The sequence below is a fragment of the Felis catus genome, chromosome X, assembly GCF_018350175.1.
Source record: "Felis catus isolate Fca126 chromosome X, F.catus_Fca126_mat1.0, whole genome shotgun sequence".
NCBI lineage: Eukaryota > Metazoa > Chordata > Mammalia > Carnivora > Felidae > Felis > Felis catus.
In genome coordinates, this window is record NC_058386.1 from 125799790 (window position 1) to 125822204 (window position 22415).

General features: G+C 57.1%; 1 protein-coding gene across 1 annotated transcript in view; it reads right to left on the reverse strand.

Annotated features, from left to right (window-relative positions):
- Positions 1–472: 472 nt before the first annotated feature.
- PDZD4 (PDZ domain containing 4) overlaps positions 473–22415 on the reverse strand; it is a 31868-nt gene continuing 9925 nt past the window's right edge. The window contains 8 exon segments of the mRNA XM_023249056.2: positions 473–1639; positions 1641–2624; positions 2795–2905; positions 3183–3284; positions 3768–3830; positions 4792–4890; positions 5403–5493; positions 6430–6683. Of these exon segments, the coding sequence (XP_023104824.2) occupies positions 1103–1639; positions 1641–2624; positions 2795–2905; positions 3183–3284; positions 3768–3830; positions 4792–4890; positions 5403–5493; positions 6430–6683 (2241 nt within the window). The 3' untranslated portion in view covers positions 473–1102.

Below are 22415 nucleotides of genomic sequence, written 5' to 3' on the forward strand. Positions count from 1 at the left end.
TCTTCCCGTCTCCTGGCCAACAAGAATGAACACAGAGAGACCAGGAGTCACCTCAAAAAGGCAGCTTACTTTATTCTCCCAATGCCAATGGGGGGGCAGGGGCAGGCAGCCTGTGTGCCTCCGGTCGGAGGCTCTCTGAGCCGGGATGGCCCCGAGGCCTGGGCCGGGTCCACACTTGGGGAGCGTCTTCTCCCCAGGCAACCCGGCTGGCCCGTCCCTCTTGGGTGCGGCCGCTCCCTAAGGTCAGCATGGGTCTTGTCACTGAGTTCTTCCACTGCTACTTCCATCTTGGCTCTCCCTCGGTCATCGGGGAAGGACGTGGGCTCCAGAGTGGGCCTCGCAGGCCGCATCGAAGGCTGCCCATCCCCACACCTCACGGCGGAGACCACCAAGAAAGCTGCTTCCCCTTCTCCCCTTCTTCCCCGACCCTTCCCTCCCCCTGCCCCAGCCCTCCCTCTCTTCCTTCCCCCCCCACCCACCTCCTTCCCAGCCATCACTGGGGGTTCCGCTTTGTCAGGCCGCCTGAAGGAGCCGCCAGCCCCCAGGGCAAGTCCACAAAACAGAAAAACAACAACCGGCAAGCACAGAAAGGGAGAAAAACCACAAAACTCAGGGGTGCCTTTGTCTACAAATAACCAAGTCTCCCGGCAGGGGGCGAGGCCGTGCTCAGCTTCACAGCCAGGCATTCTCTTGTGCTTAGGACAGTCCTCTTCGTCTCTCCTTTTCAGTCCTTTCCCGTCCCCAAGTACCCACGCCGAGAGCTCCGGAGAGGGGACTGCGTGTGCGCGTGCGTGTGCCTGCGCTCGCGTTAGGCACACGTGGCCAGCACACAGCGGAAAGGGTGTCCCCCGTGCCAGCTGGCGACGAGGCCGCTGTGCTTGGAGAGCAGGAAGTAGCCGGTGGAGAGAGGCATCCCTTCTCCTCGGGGGCTTCTCTCTGGCAACAAGGTCCTGTGCACACACACAAAGACAGGTGCACACACGCCGTGCGTACACACAGACACACACTAGATTCTAAGGGAGAGCAGGGGACAGGGTCTTGGGAGGCTCCCTGGACCTGGGGGGGGGGGGGGCAGAAGGCCTGCCCCGGAGCACAGCGGGGCTCAGACAGTGGTGACGGAGAGCAGAGGGTTGTAGACCCGCTTGCCGTCGGCGGAGCGAGTGCCGTGGGCCAGCATCTCCTGGATGGTGATCCAGTTGTCCAGGATCTTCTTGTTCCGCTTCTTCATGGTTTTGCGGTGGCTCAAGGCAATGATGTTGAGCTCGGCCTTGCTGTCGCCGTTCTGCTGCTCCCGCAGGCACTCCAGCCGGCTCTGCATCATGAACTCGCGCCGCTTCCGCTGCTCCCGGGCCCGGATCAGGTGCTGCTTCCGCTCCTCCTTGCTCCAGTAGCGGCCCATCTTCATCTCGCTCACCGCATCGTCGTCGGTGGTCATGCCGCTGCGCTCCTCCCGGATCTTCAGGGCCCGGGCTTTGAGGAGGCGATCGCGCACCGGCCGCTTGGCCACATAGCGGGTCCCATCGCTGCGCACCTTGACCTTCCACTCCATGCGGGGGGCTTCGGTGGCCGCCGCTGCCCCGCCCACCCGGGGGCCGCCGGCCAGAGTGAGGGGCCCGTGGCCCAGCTCTTCCAGGCCGCGCGGCGGGGGCCAGCTGCACACAGCTGTGGTAGTGCTCGCTCTCTTGGCCCTGGCCGCGGTGGCGCCGCGAGAGGTAAGGGCTGCCTTCAGGGCCCACGCGCTCCAGGGTCACGCCCGGCTTGGGGCTCCGGCGGACTCGCTCCTCCGAGTGCGGTCTCCGGCCCAGCTCGGGATCCCGGGAGAGAGATCGGAACTTGGCGGGGCTCCCCTGCGGAGGGGCTGCCTTGGGGTGGGTGGGGCCGGCGGGGCCGGGAGGGGTCCGGTTCAAGTTGGAGTTGCCGGCGGCGGCCCGCCGCAGGGGGCTCTCCGGCAGGGGCTCTGCGAGCAGCGGGGTGCTGCGGCAGCTCTCCCCGGTGTTGTAGGCGCTGGTGCTGTCCTTGTCCGACTTCTCTGGCAGCTCGGAGATGTCCGACAGCTCGTGCTTCTTGGGCTCGCCGGCCCCCAGGTCATAGAGACCCTCCTCCTCCAGCAGCCAGGCCTTCATGCAGCGCTCGCGCAGCTGCTGCATCTTCTGCGCCCGCAGGATGTTGCGGCACTTGAACTCCAGGTGTCGCAGCTCCTCCTCCAGCATGGCCATCTCGTGGCCCAAGCTCTCGTTGCGGTTCACATCCAGGGCGCTGTTGCCGCCGCCAGACGCCCTGGGGAAGAGGAGGCCCAGCTGGTTGCCGTTCTCCAGGTGGCCCTTGATCTCCAGCAGCTCGCGGTAGCGCTCGTACTCCTCCTCCGTGAGGCCCGGGAGGTCGCCCCCGCCCAGCGCCGCCCCCTCGGCCAGCAGGGAGTCCATGCTGAAGTGCAGGTCACGGCTCTTGCGCAGGGCCCCGGGGGTGTCGGCGGCGCTGGCGGGCTCGTCGCCCAGCAGGTCGTGCTCGGAGCTCTCCTCGGTGCGGGTGCTCTCGTCGGTGCGGCCCACCCCACTGTCCAGCTCCTGGCTGTTGCTCAGGCCCGTGCCCACATCGGGGACCCCTTTCTCCTCTTCGTTGCCAAGCTGGGGCAGAAAGACGAGCCCCACTCAGCGTGCGGCCCACGGAGGCCGGAGGGTCGGAGGGTCGGAAGGGCCTTTGGGTCCAGCCCCCCCCCGCCCCCCTCCACCCCCCCCCCCCCCCCCCGGCCTCCCATCTGCCCTCCCCGCGACCCGCCTCGGGCCTCCTTCCTCACCTGCTGGGCAGCGGGGGGTTTCAGCTTCCGTGCGCGCAGCTCCCCCTCATGCTCAGAGCCAAAGTCATCCAGAAAGTCATCCCGGTCACTGTCCTTCCACCGCTTTGCCAGCTGCAGAGACAGGCCCGTGCTGTCCCCTCTGCTTTAAGGACCTCCCCAGACACCGCCCCCCACAGCGGCCTCTAGGCCTCACACCCGGCCTCCTGGTCTCAGTGAAGGTGAACACTCAGCCATCCGAGGCCGGAAGGGCAGACGCGCCCCAAAGACACTACCCACCCTCCAGCGGGGCCGGGCCGCTGGCATATCTTCGCCCTTGTCACAGATCAGCAGCTTCCAAGGCAGAAGCCCAATGCCAGGGGTCCCACAGTATCCCACCGGGCACACACACCTGGCTCTCAGGCCGGGCCACCAGCAGCGAGATGTTGGTGTTCTCCTCCTGGCTCAGAATGGCCACCGCCTCTTCCCGGTTCTGGACGTCCACGCCATTTATCTGTGACAAGCCAAGGGACCGTCAACAAGAACGCCAGGGCTGGCTGTGGCACGGGCCCCGGCCGAACTGCACGGATGCCCTCGCAGGGAGCTCCAGGCAGAGCACCGTGAGCCAGGAAAGGCTCTGGAGCTCTGACAGGATGGAAACTGGCTGGAAGGTGCTCAGGACCAGGACAGCCCGGCCCGTGCAAGAGCACTTGTGCCCCGAGGACAATGTGGCGTGGGGCGGGGGGGGGGGGGGTTGCTCATGCCTGCAGGATGGATGGAGAGGCTGACTAGGTGACAGAGCGGCACAGGCCCTCCTCAATGCCAGCAGATCCCATGAGCACACGGGAGCCACCAGGGGCAGCAGTACAGGAGAGGGAGGAGACCCAGCTCTCTCCCTGGTTTCAGGCACAGCGGGAGAGAGCTGGGGCTGGCTATGGACCGGTAGCTGGGCGGCCAGGGCAGCGAGGCCTCGGTCAGGCCTGCCGGCCCTGCTCACCTGGATGATCCGGTCGCCCTCGCGGATCCGGCCGTCTTTGGCTGCAATGCTGTTGGGATTCACCTGCAAGGCAGATGCATCACGGTGGCCCGGCACGCTTCGCTAAGGTTCCCTTTGGGTAGCAAGGGGCAGCCTCACCTTGGGGACCCCCAAACCCCCAAAGCAAACTGAAGCCTCCTCCTTGCTTGCTCCGTCTGCAGCTCAGACCAGAAGCTTCCAAGCTCCAGGAGGCAGGAACAAAACTGGGTCTTGGGCTAGTCACCGCTCCCCAGCACGAGCCGCGAACTTGCCAGCCGAGAGCTTCCCAGCCCCTGGCCACCACCCCCAGGCCCAGGCCCATGCCCCCAGCTGGCACTCGTATACTCTTTTTGCATGGAAACCTGTCACTGGCTGGGTAAATGGCGGCAGCCGGACACTTTCCCTTGCATACGTCCACACCAAAATATCAGCCCTGGGGCTTGGTGGACAGTCAGACAGTCATACGGAGGCTGACTTGATCAGAGCGCTACCAGCACGTGGGGGGCAGCTGGGGAGCCATCCACCCTCCTGCGGACACACAGACATCTGCCACGGGCCGGTGGGGAAGAAGGATCCCGTGAGTACCAGGAGAGGCTGGCTGCAGGGCGTGGGAGGGGAACAAAGCCTGGCTGGGACTTCGGCCTCGCTCACTGTCCCCATCACTGTCCCCATCCCTCTCCTGGGGAGGGCTGCCGGGATGAACACACACGGAAGCCATCAGCTGCCCTATGTGATGCTAAGCAGGCCCCATCCCCAGCGGTCGGTCGGCTCTTTATGCGCAGCCTCAGTGCCCTGGGCGGCAAGGACAGGCCACAGGGGTAGGCGCGGGGACTCTCCACGTGCCAGACCCTGCGTCAGCACCCGCCACCACGGTGCCTCCCCCCGCTGCTGGTGCCGTGCAGGTGGACACCATCAGAGTCTGGCCCTGATGTCCTGGCACACAGGGAGGAGGCGTGGGGCTCCACCGCCTCCTAGAACACTCTACTCCTGCGCCCCGCCTTCGTACCTCTCCAACATAGATGCCCAGGTCCTCCTCATCGTCCGTGCGGTAGCAAACCATCAGGCCTAGCTTGTCCCGGTGGCTGGTCTTATACAGCTCCACCTCCTGCCACGCAGGGAATGGGGGGCGAGGAGGAAGGAAGCCCCCAGAACGTGTGAGCGCGGAGGCGTGCTGCACGGCCGGCAGCCGCAGCCCAGCCCCACGGCCCAGCCCCACCCCCAGCAGCGTCACATCACCTGAGCCAAGCTTCCAGCCTCCGACTCAGAGGGTCTCTCTTGCCATCCCCAGGGGCGCGAGTGTGCCACGGCCTACCCCACCGGGAAATGCCCAGACACACACAAGACACACGGGACGCACGGGACACGGACATGCGTGGGACACACACTCGCTGACATGGACTGGCTGAGGGACCTCTCCCGTGCCCTCCCCGACTCAGTCCAACCTGACCCAACCTGGCCCGTGAGCCTGAGTCACCAGTCGCGCGTGGGCAAGGGCCACAAGGCTCGGCCGCCTGCAGACAACAGGAGCCAGGCCTGAGCCGGGCTACAGACAGCCGTCCCGGGGCTGGCCCCTGGAGCTGGCTGTGGGCCCTGTCCCGGCCTGGCCGCCTGGCTCACCTCATACTCCAGCTCGTCCATACGGTCTGCCTCCTGTGGGCCGCCCTCCATGAACTCCGCTGGGTCATAATACTCATGGCTGATGGGGGGGCTGCCCAGGAGAAGGGGGGTCAGGCCAACCATCTGGTCTTCTCATGCCCTAGCCTCAGCCCCCAGGCTGGCCGGTCCCAGCGCGCTCAGCACGGAGCCCCTGCTTCTGAGCTACATGCATCCATGCAAAGGCCGGGAATGCTTCTTGGACAGGAGTGTGCAGGGGACTGCACTGAGGACACAGGCATGCCTACCTCTCCCCACCCCACCCCACCCCGTCGCCCAGCCCCCACCGGCCGACAGGGTACCACCTTCTCCAGACTACAGGTGTCCCTCCCACCTGGCACTGGCCCCGCTCATGCAACGCCCCCAGGAGTTATCCAGGCCCCAGAGGACTGCTGGGGAGGGCAGGAGGGCCCGCTCTACCTCCAGGGGCAGCCCTCCTGGCCCCAAGGCTAAGCGTGGCTGCTGGCGGCCAGGGGCCTCGCTCTCGGCAGAGGAGGGGATCCCGGGACTACCTCCCTGCAGCCCGGGTTTCGATTAGCGGAGTGAGCCACGGGCCTGGACAAGAGGCCCTTCTTCTGAGCGGGCCAGAAAGAAGCCGAAGAGATGGATGGGACAGACCAGGATGGTGGAAGATTCAGAGAGGGAGGCTTGAGAGGCAGAAGACAATGGACGGCAGAGGGGGACAGAGGAGGAAGAAGGAAGGGCCGAGGCAGCAAAGTCCCCTGGCCCTGGGGTAGCTACCACAGGGAACCTGTATGTCAGCCTCCCCTGGTCCCTTCACCGGCTGCTGTCCAGCCTGAGGCTAGAAGCCTAGAAATTTCTGAGCCCGTGGATGCCACAGTCAGCTCTGGAGGCCAAGGAGCCTGCTTCCCGCCTGAGAGGACAGGCCAGTCGGGGTCTCCCTGCCGTGCCCAGAGCTGCGGCAAGGCAGCGTCTGGGTGGCGTGCCCTCTCTGGAGGCAGGGCCCGGGGCCCTCCTGAGGGCGACTCACAGCTCAGACAGGACGTACGGCTCCAGGATGACCATGGGCGGGGTGGGCGGGCGCAGCTTGCCCAGCGCCATGATATGCTCAAAGGTGATGTCGGTCTGAGTGCCACTGTCCACCAGCTGCAGGTCATGGCACGAGCTGTCCCCCCGGAGGCGGGGGCTGCGTCTCAGCACCTGGATCACTAGGGGCTCCTTGGAGGAGCGCAGGGCCTCCAGGGTTTGCTCCTGAGACAGCTTGGAGAGCTCCTTCCCGTTCACCTGCGGCAGAGACACGCCCCCGTGAGCACGCGGCGAGCCCCGCCCCGCTCTCCGCCACCTGCCACCGGTGGCGGGTGGGCTCTCCACCCTCATTCCCAAGTGAGCCCCCTTCGCCCTGCCCTACACGGTGCCGTCCGGGGCTCGGGGAGCCCCGGCGACCGTGCACTGGGTCTGGGGGCTCTGCCCTCGCCCTGGAACACGCCCCGGCCCTCCTCCAGCAGAAGCCACCCACTCCTCCGTCCTCCTCACTCCTTCGGGCAGTACTCAGGCCAGAGCTGGTGTCTAGAAGCTCATCTGACAGCAAGGCTGGAGGAAGACCTTGATTCCTCTCCCAACGGGAGTCAGTCAATAAATGGCCTCGGGCCGGAGGGCTGGAAAGAGCACGCAGACACGAAGGACAGGATCTGTGTCGTCAAGGCAATGACAGACTTGCTGAAGAGAGAAGGTGACACACAGAGCCTCCCTCCTGACACTGCAAGGCAACCTAAGGGAGGTGCCAAGGAAGCGACCCTTACAAGACCATCACCATTTCTCCGGTGCCTTGATGTGCGTCTCCCCCGGAATCCTGACCCCAACCACCATTTTGCAGATGAGGAAACTGAGGTAGCAGAAGGGAGGGAACTCTGTAGTGGTCAGAGTTGGGGGCGGTGTTCAAGGAGGCTGGGCTGCTGCAGCCTTCCAGGAAGAGACCCCCAGTGGTGGGTGGTGGGTGGTGGGCGGAGGGCGGAGTGCTCTCTGGGCTCCGCTGGGCGGAGCAAGGTGTGCCCTCAAGGCAACGGGGGGCAAAGGGCCGGGCCCAGCCTGGCCGCTTGTTTCTGCTCGTTTTCTGCAGCAGCCTGGGTGTGCTGGGCCCTGGCTGAGGCCCCAACAGACACGGACAGAGTTCAGGACGAGGCCCCAACAGACACGGACAGAGTTCAGGACACGTGCCACGAGGCCAGTGAGGGGCGGAGGGTGCGGATGGGGAAGCAGTTCCAGAAGGAGGGGAAATGGCGGCGGCAGCTCACGGAAGGGAGCACACGCACTAGTGGGGGTACTGCAAATGGCCACATCCAGCGGGTCGCCACTGAAGCAGACCTTTGCTACCAAGGAAGCACAGGGCCCGCCACACCCCATCTAGGAAGGGGGTAGGGAAGGCTCCCCGAGCAGGGGCACCTGGCCGCCCCGCATCAGGAGAAAGGAGAGGGGAGGCTGGTTTGCAAGGGGAAGTGAAGGCAGCACGGAGAGTGCAGGGCCCACGGACCCAGCACCCGTGCAAGGACAGAGGTTCAGCAAGAAGAGGGGGGAGGGGCCGCACTTGGGCACAGGTCCCAGTCTCCGAACTCCCACAGTGCCACCTCTGTCCCTGGGTGTCTCAGGGGGATGGGGTTCTTCACACAGACGCCCAACCCAACTGCAAAATCGTGTCTTCTGGCTGCCGCGTAACAGATCAAGCCCCGGCTGTCATTCCAAGGAGAAGGCCGTCTTAGGAAGCACAGGGAGTCCTAGGGCCCCCTGGCCAACCAGTGGCTCCTCTGAGCCATGGAGCCCAAATAATTACCTACCTGCTACTTGATTATGTCCTTGTAAATAATAATCTCAGTATTTAGGTCTCCCTCTCCCCAAACTCTCCATAGTCAGAAAAGATTTTTTTAATCAGTCGGGTCTAATCATCAAAGAAACGCAGGTTCATTGCAGAGCATTCGAAAAACACAGAAAATCATAAAGAAGAAAACAAAAACCAGCCAAGAAGGTATTGGTTTGCAACTAATGGTAAGTGTGCGAATGTGGCGGGTACAGCCCGAGAGGCTGCAGGGTCAAGGCTGAGCGCGCAGGGGAGAGGCCCGCTGCAGGTGTGCATTGGAAAGGCGAGGAAAGGGCCGTCTGGGAAAGCCTGTAGACACAGGGATGGCAGGAACGGCCCTGGAGCCCTTAGCAGAGTTGACTGTGAAGCTGCCAGGAAATTTGCAAGCCCCTTGTTAAACACAGCCGTTATCGCCATTTTGATGAACTAATCTTACAACGGAATGAATTATATTACAAGCAAAGGCAGCCAGTACTCCAAGCTCACGAATGTCTAATGATCTTCCTACCCTTTCCTGTTTGCACTCTCAGGGTTCCTAATGCGTCGCGTGTCTGGAAAGAGGACATCCTATATAATGGCGCGGGACCTGCATCTCTTTCCGTGTTCAGCGACATCACGCTGGTGGCCGTGATGGGAGTACTTGCACCACAGAAATTAGCAACCGCTCCAAAGTGGGGCTTTTTGTTTCGGACGCTTCCCAGCGCCCCAGCGCCCTTAAGTCAAGTGCTTCCCTAAAATGCAACAGGGCTGGGGTGTCCTCGGGATCTCCAAGGGGTAAGTGTCTCCCCGGAACTCCTGGAGCAGAGCCACAAGTGTGCAACAGGATGCTCAGGTGACACTGAGAAATGCAGGAATGTCTTTCTCCCTGGAATCTGTTGGTTTTCCGGCTGCAGCGTTGCTATGGAAACTGGGCCCAGACAGTGGGGAGGGGAATGCGGGGTGGGCTGGGATGTCACGAGGAGGATGGGCACCCGCAGAGATGGGTCATGAGTCATCAGAGTGACGCCTGGGCAGCCCAGCAGCCTTCCCTTTGACCCGCGTGTTCCTTCAGCCTCCTCTCTTTCCCCTTCCTCACGCAGGGTGGGCCCCCCAAGCCAATGAAGGTAAGCGGGGCAGAGACAGCCGGTGACAAGTAAGAAATGAGCCCCTCCCACAGGGGGTGAGAGCCACCGGCGGGCTACGGAAGTGTGGGGGATGGGCAGAGTATCTCGGGGGCAGGCACACAGTGAGGACCCAGTGTTGTGTTAAGACCTCTTCTCGTCCTGCCTCGAGCCCTGCCCTCATCCTGCCATCTCGAGTTAGAGAAAGTCGTGCACACCAGCCTCAACATTGTCCGAAACGAGGCCGGCTTGCCCTCAGATTCCCCTCCTCGGGTCACACGCAAACGTGCACACACGCCAGAGACTGTCCCCACGGAGACACCCGGGACCCACTCCCGCTCCTCCCCTGCTGCCCACACTCCAAGCCCCCGACAGACGATCCAAAATGGATCAAAGTCCTAAATGGACAAAGCAAAATCGCCTACCTTGGAGGCGAGAGAACAATGTCAATGATGTTGCAACAGAGAAGCAATTCTTAAGATTACAAAACAGACAAGCAAGAATGGAAAAGACATAAATTTGAACAAAAGACATAAGCACGGTGAAAAGAGAAGATCGGCTGTGAGAAGATCCTTACAAGCATAGAACCGATAAAGGACTATCCAGAGCGTTACACAGAAGATTTCCAACAAAACAATAATACAAACAACTCAACAGGAAAACCAACACTCACGGAAGAGGGAGCCCGAAGCAAGCCATAAGCATTTGGGAAGATGCCCCTTCTGGCCGCTGGGGTGTCAGCAGCATCGTGTCACAATGGCCAATGCGGGGAAACAGCCCAAGGATGTGCCGTGGGTAGAATCGATCAAAGAATCGGGCTCGCTCGTGCGTGTGGCGTATGGAAACACTTGTGCTCATTAAGGGTATCAGTAGGAGAAAACGGGCATCAGGATGACAAACCCAAATCCGCCCACAAGGGAAGGAATAGAATGGGGTCAGGGATGGGTGTGCGCAGGCGGCTTCGGACCTGCCTTTTTAGGGGAGAGACGCCGAGGCCAACAGGCCAAAAGCGAGGTCGGACGGCTGTATGCTTTTCTGTAGTTGAGAAAGATTTCAAAACGGTTGCGTGTGGAGGGGCAGCCGGGGGCAGGGAGGCCCGCTGGGCAGCTCGCGATGCCATCACCTACTTGGAGGGCGACACTGGGGGGCTTGGGGCCATGGAGCTTTCTGGGCTGGGTGGCCTGATGGCTGTTACTGCGAATAGCCACAAAGCAGGAACAGAGAGCCGCTCCGGTTTGCCGAAGGGCGACTGTGCCAGGCTGTGTTCAGAGTGCTCGCACAAGCGCGTCGAGTGGGAAGCAGAGGAAGCGGGGGCCCAGCGCCGGGGCAACTCAGGCCACCGTGGAAGAAAGCCCGTCCTTTCTATACAAGCAGCGGTTGGGGGGGACGTGGGAGGTAGGTGCCCACGAGGGTGGCAGGGGTGAGGGCTGGGGGCATGTGAGTGTGGGTGGGTGGGAACGGGCATAGGGGTGTGGGTAGAGCGTGCGTGAGGGTGGCCTTTGTGGGTGGGGAGTGGGAGTGGGTGGCGCGTGTGGGTGGGCGCTAGGGCTCGGTGGTAGGGGGGCGGGTTTTGACCCTGTGTTGAATCCCCTTCTCCTTCCAGAGGGTCTCCTCCTCCCCGCCCTCCCCCGCCATGTCCCTGCTTAAGCTGGGTGAGCCTCTATCATTCGGTCTCGTCTGTCCCCTGCCTCACACATCCTTCTTTCCTCCCCCCGTGGCCGCTCATCACTGCCTGGCTCCCTCCTGTCACCCACACCCACGCAAGGACAGGTGCCAGGTGCATCCATCCCTGGCCGAAGAGTCACACTCGCTGGCAAGCAGACACATGCTGAGGGCGCCACGAAAGGCCCAACGAACACCCCGGGACAAAAAGGAGACCCAGCGTGTGGACATGGCCTGACAGGCCTGCGATTCGACTCCCCACGGGCAGGCGAGACGTCCTCATCCACAGCTCGGAGGGGAAGCCAGGCCCCTAGGGGCCCCACCCGAGCCTCCGAGGTGGCCCTCAGCTCTGCTTCTACGTCTGTCTCTCCCACCAGGCCAGGGAGCCTTCTATCCAGAGGGAATCCACAATTAGGATCACACTGGCGATGCCACTTCCAATCTGGGGAGAGCGGTGCTTGCTGGCCATGCTCGTTGTCAGAAACTCTATTAGAAGATGCTGCCTTCGGGGCGCCTGGGTGGCTCAGTTGGTTAAGCGGCCGACTTCGGCTCAGGTCATGATCTCACAGTCCGTGAGTTCAAGCCCCGCATTGGGCTCTGTGCTGACAGCTCAGAGCCTGGAGCCTGTTTCAGATTCTGTGTCTCCCTCTCTCTGACCCTCCCCCGTTCATGCTCTGTCTCTCTCTGTCTCAAAAATAAATAAACGTTAAAAAAAAAAAAAAAAGAAGATGCTGCCTTCATCAAGTACAAACCTCCCGCCTTTGGAACAATCCAGAAGAAATCCACTTCGTCTTGCGACACCCACACACGCCCGAAGCCCACCTCAACGCCCCCCCCCCCCCAACTGCCAATTCCGCTGGTGTCACGGTGCGCTCGCAAAGCCAGCGGATCGTCAAGCACTGCCCCTCCAGAGAGCGACTCGGTGCTCCCTGCTTGAGGACTCCACACACACGGAGCCGGTCCCCGCTGCCGACATGGGCCCAGGCGGGTTGGCCAGAGACCTGCCGCTCCAACCCAAGGCTGAGCTGGAAGTCACTCCACTTCCACGGTGGGGAGAGGGGATCGAAGCCTTGGAGGTGCGCCCCGTTGCTCTAATGTGGCCCAGGCGGCCCTCACACTCTCCTAGCATGTGGCCCGGTTCCCGTTTACACACTGGGAGAGCACTCGCTGCCCTGGGTCCCCAGACACCAAAGCACCTGGCAAGCCCCGGCTCCACAGGTCCCAAGGACAGTGGCCCTTCGCAGACCCCACGACACTAAGGGTTCCCTCATCCTGGCTGACCCTGTCGCCCAGTCACACACTCTGTCTGAATCTCACCTGCTGTTAAAAGGGGAAACTTTCTGGAGAAATTTGTTAATAACTCTAAACAATCTTGAAAATGTTCATCATTTCCCCTTTGATCCAATAAATCATCTCTAAGTAGTAGATCCTAAATGATAATAACAGCACGTGAATTACAAGGCTGTGCAGAGCAGCATAGTTTTTTGTGTTGTTGTAAAATATACCTAACACAACATTTACCATTTTTACCATTTTAAAGGGTGCACTTCAGAGGTGCCTGGGGGGGTGGGGCAGTCAGTCGGTTAAGCGTCCAACTCTTGACTTTGGCTGAGGTCATGATCTCACAGTTCCTGAGTGTGAGCCCCACATCGGGCTCTGTGCTGACAGTGTGGAGCCTGCTTGGGATTCTCTCTCTCTGTGCCCCTCTCCTGCTCTCTCTCTCGCTCTCTCTCTGTCTCTCAAAACTAAATAAACTAAAACAAGTTTTTAGGTATACACTTCAGTGGCACTTAGCTCATTCACATTTTTCTGTAACCACAGCCTGTATCTCGTTCTGGCACATTTTCATCCCCCCGGAAGGTGACCCCCAGCCCCTTGTCTCCACATTCACCCCAGCCCCTACCGCTCTCTTTTCTGGCCACACATAAATGCAACTGAACAATGTCCTTAGCGTGGTTTATAGGTTCCCGCGAGGCTGCAGGAGGCATCGGCACTCCATTCTGTCTACGGCTGAATATTCCCTACTGGTCCCCCAAATGCAGGGACCACATTTCGCTGGCCCATTCATCCGTCAGTAGACACTGGGTTGTTTCCACTTTGGGGCCACTGCAAACAGTGCTGCCGTGCACCCCTGTGTGCAACTTTTCGTCTGAGTCCCTGTTTTCAGATCTTTGGGGTGTATGCCTAGGAGTGCAACTGCTGGGCCCTGAGGTCATTCTATACTGAACTTATTGAGGTACCAAAATTCATTTTAGTGGCAAAACCTTTACAACGATCTTCGGTATGAAGTGTCGACCTCACTGAAGCATACGGCTGCCCTACCACAGTCTGCCAACAGCAAGCCTGTTTCTCAAAAAAAGATATAAAATGACATGGGAACTCTGAGGCCTACCTTATAAAATATCTGTTTATGGACAAAGGCTGAGAAAGAATATATAAAAACACTGTGCGAGGGAAATCTGAGATTTCTTTCCCCCTTTTTCCCAAACTGTATAGAACATGCCTATACTGTTTTGGGGAAAAAAATGCTTATAAACTTCAAAAAAAAAAAAAAAAAGAACGTGGCTGGAAAATTCTCACGATAAAATATTAAGCAAAAAGATCTGCTTAAAGCAGTGTGACCCCAATTCTGGGAGCAAGGGTCTCAGTGAGTAGGAGGCAGCCCAGCTCGGACAGAGGCAGGGAGGGACGGGTGGCTGGCTGAGTTTTCACTCGTACGTGCGTATGTGCGAATGGGTTCAACGTTACACAATACTTTCTTTAAAGACTATCAGGAAATTCACAAAAAGAGAAAAGCGTTAGCAGTGGTTGTATCTTGGAGATGGATTTACAGGGGACTCTTCTCTCTTTTGTTTTTTACAGTACTTTCTCCGATGAACATCACCTTTATAATCAGAGAGAAAACATACAGAAACAACGTGGCCTGTGATATGTTCCGAGCTTTCCTCAGTTTCCCCCACGGCTCCAGACTCGGTGGCAGGCTCTGGTTTGTGCTCCTGGCTCCTGGGCAGCCCGAGCGGGGACTGCAGCCTCCAGGCTCCAGCCCCTTGGGTGCCGATTAAAGGAGAGTGGTGGTAATGAAGTTACATCACACTCCACATACACACCCGATCCGATCCGACGAGACTCAGGAGACACTCCTTTGTCCCTCTACTGCCTTCATTGCCCTGCCTGAGTGTCCCACAAAAGGAAGAGGCGGCTTCCAGGTGCCTGGAGTCCCAGAGGGAGTGAAGGAGGCCCCGGGGGGCCCTCGGGCTGTGGGCCCAGGTGGGGGGGATGGATCACAGCCACCCACCCCCTAGACGAAGTGGCCGAGAGGGCCCCACACCCACCGCAGGGGCCACTGGGAAATGGGTTCCGGAAGACGGAAGGCCCTGACCATGGGGCTGGCCAGTTAGCCTCAAGAGGCTAACTAGGGGCGGGGGGTGCCTGGGTGGCTCAGTCGGTTGAGCATCCGACTTCGGCTTAGGTCACAATCTGATGGTTTGTGAGTTCGAGCCCCGCGTCGGGCTCTGTGCTGACAGCTCAGAGCCTGGAGCCTGCTTCAGATTCTGTGTCCTTCTCTCGCTGTGCCCCTCCCTCATTCATGCTCTGTCTCTCTTTCTCTCAAGAATAAATAAAACATTTTTAAAAAAAAAAAAAAGAGGCTAACTAGGGGGACAGGACAGGACTGAGCAGACACCCCCCCCCCCATTCCCCCGGCCCAGCCCCCTCTGCCTGCTCCCTACTGGCTCCCTCTAAGGTGGGATTTATGGAAGGTGTTCTGTGGGTGACCAAGGTGTGGGTCCCAGTGTCTCAGCAGAAGATGACAGGAGGGCCCTGGGGTTGGGAGAGAGCACTGATTCCGTAAGCACCAGCCAAGAGGCAGGGAGGCAGAGCAGACAGGCCCCCAGGTCTGCCTTCAGAAGGAGCCCGTGCCCATCCCACCCACAATGCCCACCCCAGCCCCTCAATGCAAGCCAGGTGGCAGGGGTGGGACCCCTCCCCACCAGGGGGTGGACAGGCTTGGGGTAGCCAGTCAGGTAGTGGGGTGAGAAGACAAGACGTGACCAGGGCAGGGACCTACCACAACCCAGGCTTTAAAGGAGGGTCGGCATAACCAGTAAAGAAATTGAGTCAGTAACCAAAAATCTCCCAAGAAACCAGAGACCAGGGCCAGATGGCTGTCCAGGGGAATTCTACCAAACATTTAAAGAAGAGTAAACACCTATTCTTTTGAAGCTGTTACACAAAATAGAAATGGAGGGAAAACTTCCAAACTCATTCTATGAAGCCAGCATTATCTTGATTCCAAAACCACACAAAGACCCCACTAAAAAGGAGAACTATAGACCAATTTCCCTGATGAACACGTATGCAAAAATCCTCAACAAGATACTAGCCAACCAGATCCAACAACACATTAAAATAATTATTCACCACAACCAAGTGGGATTTATACCCGGGATGCAGGGCTGGTTCAATATCTGCAAATCAATCAATGTGATTCATCACATCAATAAAAGAAAGGACAAGATCATGTGATCTTGATCCTCTCAATAGATGCAGAGAAAGCATTTGACAAGATACAGCATCCTTTCTTGATAAAAACCCTCAAGAAAGTAGGGAGAGAATGATTATACCTCGAGATCATAAAAGCCATATATGAAAGACCTATGGCTAATATCTCCTCAATAGGAAAAAAGTGAGAGCTTTCCCCTAAGGTCAGGAACACCACAGGGATGTCCACTCTCGTCACTGTTATTCAACATAGTACTGGAAGGCCTAGCCTCAGCAATCAGAAAACACAAAGGAATAAAAAGCATCCAAATCGGCCAGGAGGAATTCAAACTTTCACTCTTCACAGGGGACATGATACTCTGTATGGAAAACCCAAAAGATTCCACCAAAAAACTGCTAGAACTGATCCATGAATTCAGCAAAGTCGCAGGATATAAAATCAATGCACAGAAATCAATTGCATTCCTATACACCAATAATGAAGCAACAGAAAGAGAAATCAAGGAATTGATCCCATTTACAACTGCACCAAAAACATAAAATACCTAAAAATAAACCTAACCAAAGGTGAAAAATCTATATCCTGAAAATATAGAAATCTCATGAAAGAAATTGAAGAAGACACAAAAAAATGGAAAAAGATTCCATGCTCCTGGATAGGAAGAACAAATATTGTTAAAAATGTCAATACTACCCACAGCAATCTACATATTCAATGCAATCCCTATCAAAATAACACCAGCATTCTTCAGAGCTAGAACACACACTCCTAAACTTTGTATGGAACCAGAAAAGACCCCAAATAGCCAAAGCAATCTTGAAAAAGAAAACCAAAGCTGGGAGCATCACAATCCTGGACTTCAAGCTGTATTACAAAGCTGTAATCATCAAGACAGTATGGTACTGGCACAAGAACAGACACTCAGATCAATGGAACAGAATAGAGAACCCAGAAATGGACCCACAAACGTATGGCCAACTAATCTTTGACAAAGCAGGAAAGGCTATCCAATGGAATAAAGACAGTCTCTTCAGCAAGTGGTGCTGGGAAAACTGGACAACGACGTGCAGAAGAATGAACCTGGACCACTTTCTTATACCAGACACAAAAATAAACTAAAAATGGATGAAAGGCCTCAATGTAAGACAAGAAGCCATCAAAATCCTCGAGGAGAAAGCAGGCAAGAACCTCTTTCACCTGGGCCGCAGCACCTTCTTACTCAACACGTCTCCGGAGGCAAGGGAAACCAAAGCAAAAATGAACTACTGGGACCTCATCAAAATGAAAAGCTTCTGCACAACAAAGGAAACAATCAGCAAAACTAAAAGGCAACTGACATAATGGGGGATGATATTTGCAAATGACATATCAAATAAAGGGTTAGTATCCAAAATCTATACAGAACTTAGCAAACTCAACACCCAAAAAACAAAGAATCCAATGAAGAAATGGGCAAAAGACATGAATAGACACTTCTCCAAAGAAGACATCCAGATGGCCAACCGACACATGAAAAAATGCTCAACATCACTCATCATCAGGGAAATGCAAATCAAAACCACAATGAGATACCACCTTACACCTGTCAGAATGGCTAACATTAACAACTCAGGCAACAACAGGTGTTGGCGAGGATGCGGAGAAAGAGGATCTCTTTTGCATTGTTGGTGGGAATGCAAGCTGGTGCAGCCACTCTGGAAAACAGTATGGAGGTTCCTCAAAAAACTAAAAATAGAACTACCCTACGACCCAGCAATTGCACTACTAGGCATTTATCCAATGGATACAGGTGTGCTGTTTCGAAGGGACACATGCACCCCCATGTTTATAGCAACACTATCAACAATAGCCAAAGTACGGAAAGAGCCTAAATGTCCATCGATGGATGAATGGATAAAGAAGATGTGGTCTATATAGACAAGGGAGTATTACTCGGCAATCAAAAATAATGAAATCTTGGGGCGCCTGGGTGGCGCAGTCGGTTAAGCATCCGACTTCAACCAGGTCACGATCTCGCGGTCCGTGAGTTCGAGCCCCGCATCAGGCTCTGGGCTGATGGCTCGGAGCCTGGAGCCTGTTTCCGATTCTGTGTCTCCCTCTCTCTCTGCCCCTACCCCGTTCATGCTCTGTCTCTCTCTGTCCCAAAAATAAATAAAAACGTTGAAAAAAAAATGAAATCTTGCCATTTGCAGCTACGTGGATGGAACTGGAGGGTATTATGCTAAGTGAAATTAGTCAGTCAGAGAAAGACAAATATCATATGACTTTACTCATATGAGGACTTTAAGAGACAAAGCAGACGAACATAAGGGAAGGGAAACAAAAATAACATAAAAACAGGGAGGAGACAAAACACAAGAGACTATTAAAAATAGAGAACAAACTGAGGGTTTGCTGGAGGGATCATGGGTGTGAGGATGGGCTTACTGGGCAAGGGCATTAAGGAGGACACTTGTTGAGATGAGCACTGGGTGTTATATGTAGGGCATGCATCACTGGATGCTACTCCTGAAATCATTATTGCACTATATGCTACCTTGGTTGTAAATTAACAAGTAAATAAATAAAATAAAAATAAAGGAGAGTCAGGAGGGAGTTTTGGTGGGGGTGGGAAGAACTTTCTGGCAATCAGGGGTGTTGGGAGTGAGCAAGGAAGGGGAGTGGGGCGTCAGAGGCTGTATGGAAGTGGGTCTGGGCGACTAGGCCACTGCCCACTGCATTCTCTCGTTCCCAGGGGGCTGAAGACAAGGGACTCCAGGCCCAAACCTGCGCTGTCTCCAAGTGGCTTCTCCAGGAAGCAGAGGGACAGTGAAGAAGGGGCCCAGGCAGCAGGGAGGGCTCCCCTCTGCCCCAGGGCACCCGTCCAGAAGCTGACTGCTTCAGGCTGTGGGAAGACGTTGGGAGGGGAAGGGGGCAAAGCGCATGTCAGGAGCTCCGCGGCAGACAGCCCAGGAGATGAGCTCAGCACAGGGTTATGGGTGCACAAATGACCCTCTGTGTCCTCAGTCAGCTGGGAACCACTGGAAGGAAGAGGGCATGTGTTCCCGAGTGCAGCAGGCCCACAGCCTTCCCCAGACTAATACTCATCGGAACACTGGGAGGACTGGAAGAACAGCCATGAATGAGGCAGATGTGATCCCTTGGGGCAGGGGAGGCTGGTGCCCCAGGGCAGAACCCAGGCAAGAAACTAGCAATCGGGCTGCATAACTCATCCCACTGAGTTATGTGGGAGAAAATGCTGAAGTGGGGACGGTCTCCCTGGGGATACTGGCACAAGACCTGAATGATGACAAGGAGGCGGCCACGGGAGGGACTTTGAAGAACATTCCAGGCATCACTAAGCCCTTGGTGCTCCCAGAGAATAACGCATACACACAGGAGAGGCCGGCCATCGTCATGGCCTCCGTGAGGAGCACGGAGCAGGGGACCAAGTGGCGGCAGGGGAAAGACCAGCAGGCAACCACAATGGCCCAGACCAGAGATAACAATAGCTTGGCCTGACATGGAGGTGGCAGTGGAGATGGGGACTGCCAGGACCTGCTGCTGGGCTCGGGACAAGGGACAGGGTGGGAGGAAGGACACCCAGCAAGCGCAAGAGAGAGTGCCTGACATCACCCATCATCAGGAAAGGGCATATCTAGAGCATACAGCCTCACCCGCCCCACTAGGGTTAGGTGGAATTAAAAAATGGAAAAGAGGGACGCCTGGCTGGCCCAGTCGGAAGAGCATGCGACTCTCGATCTCGGGGTCATGAGTTCGAGCGCCACATTGGATGTGGAGATTACTTTTAAAAAATTAAAAAATAAGATCTAAAAAACAATGGAAAAGAAATGTTGATGAGGATGTGGAGAAATGAAACTCTCACACATTGCTTGTGGGAATGTAAAATGGGGCAGTGCATGTGGAAAAGTCTAGAGTTACCTACCATATGACCCAGCAATCCCACAAGAATGGAAAACAGGCATCCAAACAAAAACTCGTACACAAATGTTCAGAGCAGCACTATTCATAATCGCCAAAATTTGGAAGCACCGTAAATGTCTACCAACAGATGGATAAACACAGTGCAGTAACACCCACACAGCGGGTCATTCAACCACATAAAGGGATGAAGTCCTGATACCTGCTACGACATGGATGGGAACAGTCTAGTCAGGGGAACGAAGGCAGAGGCACAAAAGGGCACATACTGTATGATTCCAGATGAGTGGAAATCACACTCATCTGCACAAAGCAGATGAGTGGTTGCAGGGGGCTCGGGGAGGGGAGAATGGGAGTGCCTGTTTCATGGGTATGAAGTTCCCTTTTTGGATGGTGGACGTGTTCTGGAAATAAACAATGGGGATGGTTGCACAACACTGTGAATGTATACATGGCACTCACGGTAAATTTTATGTCATATTTTTTTCCACAATAAAAATATAAGACTGCCGCCTAGATCCACAGAGGCCACAGAAGTGAGGACCCCTGGGGAGGATGCAGGGGTTGGTGTAAACAGAGGAGGTGGGCATGTTTTAGTAATGGAAAATTTTTGTCTCTGATGTGAAGCCCCTGAAACATGCAGACATCCCCATCGCCCCATTCCACCTACATGTGTCCCAAACCCAAGCCACCAAACCGGTTGTCATGTGACCACTGTTAAGGAATTCAACTAGGGAATGTTCTTGATTTAAAATGAGATGGGGCGCCTGGCTGGCGCAGTCGGTAGAGGATGTGACTCCTGATCTCAGAGTTGTGGGTTCGAGCCCTACATTGGGCCCAGACATTACTTAAAAATAAAAAAGAATTTAATAAAATAAAACCATGAGATGGAGGAGACCACGAGGGATTGAACGTAGACAAGGGAAGAGGACCATGTGCGGGTGGAGAGAGAGACCCAGAGTTTAAGGGTCAGCCAGAGAGGAGGGGGGAATCAGAGCAGGACAGAGCGACGAAGAGGAAAGGACTGACCGTTGGCATTTGCATTTGTTAAGAAGTGGACCGCCGCAGAGGGGGGCACCCAGCTGGCTGGGGGGGCGGTGAAGCTCGGCCCATTGAGACTCAGCCTTTGGGAACTTTTGCAAAGAATGGGGTGGGAGTGGCCGGGGGCTGCGGGAGAGCGCTGCCTTTGCATTTTACCAGGCGAGACACCTGAGCGGTCTGAACGCCGACGGGAGGTTCGCACGGGGGAAACTTCCTGCCCAGGAGGGCGGGGTGGGGGTGGGGGGAAGGACTGCGGGGACCGGACCTCGAGAAGGGGTGGGGGCCGCCGGGAGTAGGCGAGGGGGCCACGGGGGCGCGCGAAGGCTGCGCGGGAAGCGGGCCGACCTACCGGCCGCCGCAGGGCATGGGGGGCGCGCGCGCGTGCGCGCGCGGCGGGGAGGGCTCGGCCCCGCCCCGCCCCCGGCTGCGACGCCCCGGGCGGCGGAGGGCGGGGCCCAGGCGCGCTCGCCCCGCCCCCCGGGCGCGGAGCCGCAGACAAAGAGGGCGGCGGTGGCCGCGCGGGTGGGGTGGCACGCTCGTCTCCCGCGCGGGCCGCGGGTCCTCCGACACCCCGACCCCCCCACCCCCGGCCGGAGCCAGTCCCCAGGCCCTGACCTAGGGAGCCGGGCGCAGCGGTGCGGGGGCTCGCGGTGGGGGGGTTCCTCGCCATGTCCCAAGTGCTGGGATCCGACATCTCTGGGCAAGGCGAGGAGGAGGCAGGAGGGCGGAGGGGGCTGAGAAAGGAGCGCTGGCCTGTGTGTCCGGCGGGGCCTGCGACCCCCGCGAGGCCTGCTAAAGGCCCCTCCCACTCTTGGTAACGCGGGGAGTAGGGGGTTAACTACATAAATTTCTAGTGGGGCCGTAGGCTGCTACGTGAGGACTCCGCCAACCCCACCTGCGGATTAAGAAATGGGCCGGGGGGGGGGGGGGGGGAGCAGAAGCCGGAAGTTGCCCCCTGCCCTGGGGCCCTGAGTCCTGATCAATGGTTCTAGGCTGGCTGACCCGAGTGCCCTAAGGGTATACCCTGGGTGTACCTGTGTCTCTGGCTTCCCGGGCCCAGAGAAGTGTCACGGGGACCTCCACACCGAGCTCCACACAAAGCGTCGGGGGGGGGGGGGGGGGGGGGGGAAGAGAAGCCAGAGAAAGGAGGCCTGAGCCAAGGGCAGGCTCTCTGCACACTTCTCTTTTCAATGGCCCAGCACAAGTCCTCGTTCCTATTTTCCCAACTCTGGAGTTTGAAATTTGTCAATCCACAGGACCCTCACAACATCTGACAGCGGATACCTGCATTCCCTTCAGGCAGCTGGCCCCCAGAGTGCACACTGCAACACCTGCTCTCTCCTTTCTACACACGTTTTGCAAAGGAGGTGCCAACACCAATGCTCCCATTCCAGGAGAAACCACAACACCCTTAATATGCTCATGGATTTAGCAAGACCCAATCATCAGCTGCTCCCACATCTCTCCAATTGTACCACTAATGCCTTTAAAGCTTGTTTGTTTTTCTTTCTGGACCCGGGATCCAATCAAGGCCACACATGTTACATTTGGTTGTTGTGTGTCTAGTATCTTTTAATCCAGAACAATCTATCCACTCTGTGTTGTTGTTATTTTAATTGCATGACATTGACCTCTTGGAAGAGTGCAGGGCAGCTGCCTTGTACAAAGCCCCAGAGTCTGGATCTGCCCTGGTTACATTTAGCTTAACTGCTTTGACAAAGTGCTGGGTTCTAGCCCCTCCCCACCAACAGCATCAGGAGGTACTGGATCAGGCTGTCCTATTGTTGGGGAGGCTTGATTTAGTTTAATCACGTGGTCAAGGTTGTGGCTGCCAGGTCTCTCCTTTTCCCTTCCAAATTTACAAGAAACCTGGGGTAATACCTTGAGACCCTACGACTATCTTGTTCCCTGACCACCTTTATGTAATGGTTTTACCATCCAAG